The sequence below is a fragment of the Varanus komodoensis genome, unplaced genomic scaffold (genome assembly GCF_004798865.1).
Source record: "Varanus komodoensis strain SLA01 unplaced genomic scaffold, ASM479886v1 scaffold1, whole genome shotgun sequence".
Lineage (NCBI taxonomy): Eukaryota > Metazoa > Chordata > Lepidosauria > Squamata > Varanidae > Varanus > Varanus komodoensis.
In genome coordinates this window covers 56,345,369-56,351,368 of record NW_025335268.1, presented here as the reverse complement: position 1 = coordinate 56,351,368, position 6,000 = coordinate 56,345,369, and the positions used below count along the sequence as shown (strand labels likewise).

The 6,000-nt window shown below is 41.6% G+C and overlaps 1 protein-coding gene across 1 annotated transcript in view; it reads left to right on the top strand.

The window, feature by feature from the left end:
* Positions 1 to 6,000, top strand: part of CCN6 (cellular communication network factor 6) — a 12,539-nt gene that overhangs the window by 2,436 nt on the left and 4,103 nt on the right. Inside the window, exons 3-4 of the mRNA XM_044420943.1 lie at positions 2,536 to 2,599; positions 4,635 to 4,918. Coding sequence (XP_044276878.1) covers positions 2,536 to 2,599; positions 4,635 to 4,918 — 348 coding nt within the window. The remainder of the gene's footprint in view (positions 1 to 2,535; positions 2,600 to 4,634; positions 4,919 to 6,000) is intronic.

Below are 6,000 nucleotides of genomic sequence, written 5' to 3'. Positions count from 1 at the left end.
CCAAAACATCTGGAAGGCACCAGGTTGGTGGAGGCTGTGGTAGAACTTATTTCTGAGTAAATTAATTCATAGGATTGTATGGTAAGATACAGTCACAGAATGTTTACCGACTGGGCAAACCTATGACAGTGGGAAACGGAAGTGACTTCACAAATGCAGTGTGCTAGGCTTGAAGAAATGGTAGAAAGCATGGAAACAGCCTTGGGAAAAGATGACATATGGGTTTGATAACAGATGGAGTGGGAGAGATGAAATTGTTATACAAAAGATAATTTACAGGCCAATACTTTACTTGTATAATCAGAAGTAAGAATCATTGAGTTCATCAGGGCTTACTTCTAAGTGAAAGTGTACAGCAAAATAGACAACCCAGTGCCTTTTGGATATTGATGACTACATCTCTCATCATCCCTGACCAACAACTATGCTTGCTGGGCTGAAGGCAACAAAATTTGGAAGACTCCAGGTTGCTAATTTTTGGGGTGGAATAGTGCAGTCTGAAGCTACTGCATTTGTAAACATCCTTTAACTGGGATGTAAGTTTCAATGAACTTTCTGAGACTTACTGAGTAAATGTAGACAGGATTGCACTGTTAATGTGTAAGTAAACACATGAAGAGGGTCTTGGGCTTGTGCCCACTGGCCCTGACATTGTGCAAGTTCTTATTTACACCAGGCCTATGGGCATACATGTGATTGTTTCTTGGCTTCTCATGCATGATCAACATTTGCTGCTTTTCAGGATAGCGATCATGGAGAGGAAAGCTGTGCATGTTGGGGTATACCTGTGTAGGCCTGTTCTCACACAGCAGCTTGAATGTGTGGCGGTCGGAGACCACCCAGTCTGCACTGTTCTGATCCTCCCTGGTTACTAAATTAATTCTTAGGATTTAACAGATGCATTATATTGTTGGTCACTATTTTGAAATGAATGTGTCTTTTGTTGGTCTGTTGTGTGTTTTGTTAGATTATCATTCTGAAATTTTGTATTAGGTTTATTTTTTTTCTATTTATGCTTGCTTTGGGTTTTTCCTGGGAAGGAAAAAATGGTTATAAGCAATAAATTAATTAAAACGAATTAGCAATAAGTTCAGTATTAGCACCATTGGGCTTGTTTCCAGCATGCTTAACAGATAGCTTATTGAAAAGGAAATGTTCTGCTCTTTTTAGAAGTTTCAGAAGTTTGGTATTGTGGGATTAGAGTTGGAGAAAATGACCTCCCTTATGTATATAGCAACCTTACCCAGTCTGGTGACCTCCATATGTGTTGGGTTGGGATTCCTAGCATTCTCAGGCAGGATGGCCAGTGACAGGAAAGCAGGCAGTTGTAGTCTAACATCATGGTGAGGCGGGGTGTTCAGCAGGCTTTGGACAACTGGGATACAACACGTTTCCTTGAAAGATTTCTAAAACTTCTTTTATAGGAATGCCAAACCGCTTAAAAGGCAAACACCATTTTAAAAATATATCCTTTCCTCCAGGACTTCATTTTCTTTTCTGTCATTGATATATTGAGGGTGTTTCTGAAACTGTTCTAGATCCCCTATGTGTCTAGTTCTCAAATGCCTCCTTTGCCACCAGATCATCAACTTTTGAGCAATTCTTGGGTAGTTTTGGGATGTCCATTTACTGGCATCTTGGGATGGTTTACAAAAAAGCAACAGATAAATAGAGCACAGCATCCAATAGTCCAATATTATAAAACCACATTAAAAACTATTAGACATTAAAATAGTGGGGAAATAAAAAGGTTTTCACCTGGTGCTGAAAAAAGTGTCAGTGCCAGGCAAATCTCTCTGGGGAGTGTATTCCAGAATTGGGGTGCCACCACAGAGAAGGCCCTCCTCCAAGTAGCCACCCTCCTGATCTCATTCAAGGAGGGCTCCCGAAGAAGGACCCCCGCCCCAGATCTCAAGGGCCAGGAGGCCATATAGGGAAGGAGGTGCTCCTTCAGGACCCAAGCTGTTTAGGGCTTTATAGGTCATCACCAGCACCTTAAATTGAGGCCATATTTCAATTGGCAGCCAGTGTAAGCAGTAAAGGACCGGTGTTATATGTGAATACCTGCTGGTCCCTGTTAATATCCTGGCAGCTCTATTCTGAACCAACTGAGGTATCTGGACTGCGTAAGGGATCCAAAACAGTATCATTAGAATGAATGGAATGAGGCTGCACCTGTGAATGTTATCACAGGCAAGAAAAGTCTTTTAACACCATTTTTTCTTCACTAAGGGTGAATACAGACATTATTGTATATCATTTTTTCATTATTACTTTACAGTAGGAACAGGTGAGAATTTTCAGTTTGGTTTGTGAGACTTTGCAGAGTTCACCATACCTGGGAGAAAAATAATGCGAGTTTTTATTTTTAAATAGAATGTATGAGGAACGGAAACAGATTCTTCTATACGAGTGAACAACTCTGAGTACTTAGTTCTGAAAAGGCTGAGTTTGAATCCTTTGGGTAGTCAGACATGTTAATGCTCAACATTTCTTTGAGATGTTGGGATTGCCATTTCTTTTTTCTTCCATCAGGCTTATGGGAAAAAATAATAGCTCTTTATCAGTCAGGTACATCATGTGCCTTTGATACAGATGGGTAAGAATTCTCATTCTGTTCATTCTGATAGGAACTTCCCAGAATTAAATCAGAAAGTTCTTCATATTCAAGACAGAAAGAACTTAAAACACTTCAAGTGAACACAAAAGCAAAATGCACAGGTTTATCCACCCCTAGAGTAGGCACATGCATCCAATTTATCTTAAATCCTCCCATCCTACTCCCATGCTAGGATTCTGATCTGGATTGAGCCAGATTAGATCAGGACATAATGTTACTTTTGACCTTCAGCGCAGGTGACACACAAGGAAGCTAGCGCCTTCTTTAGCACATCTGATTGAACAGTGATTTTGTTGAGGGTATCACCACTCTAAATGTGTATCCAGGTGACAAGGCAGCATGGAAGATATCCTTAGGAAAGGCAGGGTTCTTTGCTCTAGGATAATGATCATTCTTTGTATGATGAGTAGATCTCACCTGTCAATTTCTGCTAACTATGTGGACTGATAGGAACCAAAAAAAGAGAACACACTGCCTCTCACAGGATTCTGTCATATCAGAACACAACTCCATCACTGAATCTCTGCATCTGGACTTGTCATGTGGTGGTCCTGTGAAAAGACTGTACAGCATGTCTGATTTGGCCCTTACAAAGAGTTCAAGTGTTTTGTTTCAGTTTTTAAGGCATTCACCCACTGTGCAATTCAAACGAACTTGACAGAATGCCTTGACAGAATTACTTGAACATTACTTGACAGAATGCGTTTTCCAGCTGCAGTTACCCAGATACTACAGTCTAGATCCAGGACCTGACTCTGATTGCCGCCTCCATGGGAGGATCGGTTGGTGGCAACAAGGAGGGTGTCCTTTTCAGTGGCAGACCCCCCTCAACTGTGGAACAAATTCTCTACTGAGACCCAGCTGATGCCAAGTCTATAATCTTTCCAGCACAAAGTTAGGACTATCCTCAGGGCATTTAACCAGCTCTTTCCAGTATATCATCTGTCCAACAGGCCTTGTAATTTGTATTAGCTACTGTATCAGTTTCAATTTGGGTTTAAATTTTGTAGTATAATTTTAATGTTCTACTGTTATTTGTACTTTATATTCTATTTTATGGTAGGTGGATATAATCTACCTGGAGAGCTTTAGCTGTTGGACATTAAAACAAAATTAAAGAAATAATGATACAATAATAGCCTACTAATACGCGTAATAGGAATGCAAAGGCTGCCTTGCAGACCTGGAGAGCTGTGAACAGATATTCTACAGTTGCCATCAAATCTCTTACTGTTAGAGGTGTGGCTCCAGGTGTATCATTAAAACATCTGTTGGTTGACCCACCTGTATGGCACAAAGGAAAAGAGTTAGAGCTGGTTCAGCAGGGCCAATGGCTGCCACTTGGCTAGTGACTAGGGTATGGTTCATTTCTTTGCCACAGAGCTAAGAGACCTGAAAACCTTCCCCAACCTGATGACCTCAAATGGGCCCCACCATCCCAAACCATTGGGTGTGCTGGCTGGGGCTGATGGGAGTTGTAGTCCAGAACATTTGGATACCGGAGACGGCTGAATGGAGAGAGATTTCCTCAGACCTAGCAGGCACATCTATCACATCTAAGTGGCAACCCATCTGTGTCAATGTTGCAGGACTGCACTCTAACATTGCTCCCCTTATATTGTGGGAAGGTGCCATATGTGTGTAAACATTAAAACAATGATTACTTTTAATACACTCCAGAATCTTTGTACCGCTGATGTAACACAAGTATGTTAATATTGGGCATGTCACTGAAAAAAGGGCTTGCTGGTTAGGAGCTCTAGTCTGCTGGTAAAGCCCCCAACAGTCTCATTTAAGAAATGGGGGTGGGGCAGAAACTGGGGGTGGGGTCTCATGAACTGTAAGCTCTTAGAAAAATACATGTTGTGTTGTGTATTATTGTAATTTACCTATTTATTTTCCTCTTGTGATAAAAGGAAATAGTCTTAATAAAAGCAGCAGTTAAAAAAACTTCACTTTTTTTGAAGTTTTTGAACTCTCAGGTAAGACCGCCTATATGAAAGTTTTCTTGCAGGGTTCAAAGTGACAGGCAGCAGGAGGGAACACCTGGTGGAAAAGCTGCAGAAAGCCGAGAGGTGCAGCCACACAGAGCGTTATGCCATTGGCCCTGCAAATGTCCACGTGTGCCCGTCTGCCGTCCTGGAGTCAGCCTTGTGAAGGATGGCTGCGAATGTTGCAAGATGTGTGCCAAACAGTCAGGGGAAGCATGCAATGAAGCAGAAGTCTGTGATCCCCACAAGGGTCTATACTGTGACTACTCTGCAGACAAGCCTAGGTATGAAAGAGGAGTGTGTGCATGTAAGTCATCACTTTTGTTATGTCACAGCTAGAATTTTCTATCAAATGTATAGTGGGGATGCAGGCAAGGGGAGTTTGGCCCGTAGCACCATAAGCAACTTCCTTTGCTTGAGTTCTTAATATTTTCTTCTAATGAAGATGTAAACAGCCAGTGTGGCGAGGTGTGCACTGGTACTAAGGGGATGCAGGGTCTAGCCTCTGCTTGGCCGTGAAGCTCACGGGGTGAGTCAAACTCTCACCGCAGTCTAATGCATGTGGCTGCTGTTGTGAGGATAAAAGCTGCTTTGGGTTCCTCACAAGTGGAATAAAAGATGGGATATAAATGCAATGTAATAAAGCAGGCCAGGAATCGCTTTCAGCCCCAGGACCGGATTCAGTTTTGGAGAAGCTGTCAGGGACTGCATTCCATTGGTGGGTTCAGCCAAAGGCAAAGGGGATGGTGCCAAAATACCACCATATATTAGCATAATGCTCTTGCTATCACTAAATAAGTCTTTGTTGAGGCTTTTCTGTTTTTCAGAATGGGAGAAAGAGTCACAAAAGCTGGGAAACACCCAAATAGCTGGTGGTTGGAGGAAAGGGGGTGGACCAATGGAAGGGGGCAGGACCATTTGGCAAAACCTAATGGGCCAGACTGGGACTCCAGTTTTACTCTAGATGTAAAACTCCAAACAGACCTGAAATGAAAGAATAACACATTTGCTAAGTGTCGATGCACACCTGTTCTTCTTTTGACACTTTGGAGATTAAAGGATCCTTCTAAATTGGAACTCACCAACAGTTAAAAATCAGGCCTCTAAAGATAGAAATAATTGCATAAGTTGCCTGAATGCCTTATTTTGGTGGAAAGGTGATTTACAAAAAATCAAAAGGTATCAGTGGCATTGCCCTTTTGATAAGACTTTTAGGGAAGAGAGATAACTGCTGAAATGACCAGAATTTCACTTCCATTAGATTCTGCTATATCTGTTAGGTGGGTATATTGAAGTAATAAGCAGAAAATAGCAAGCACTCTTCATTGTTCACCCTTTAGTAGTCACAAAATTGAGAAAATTAGCAGAAAGAAAAATGAGAAAGAACTT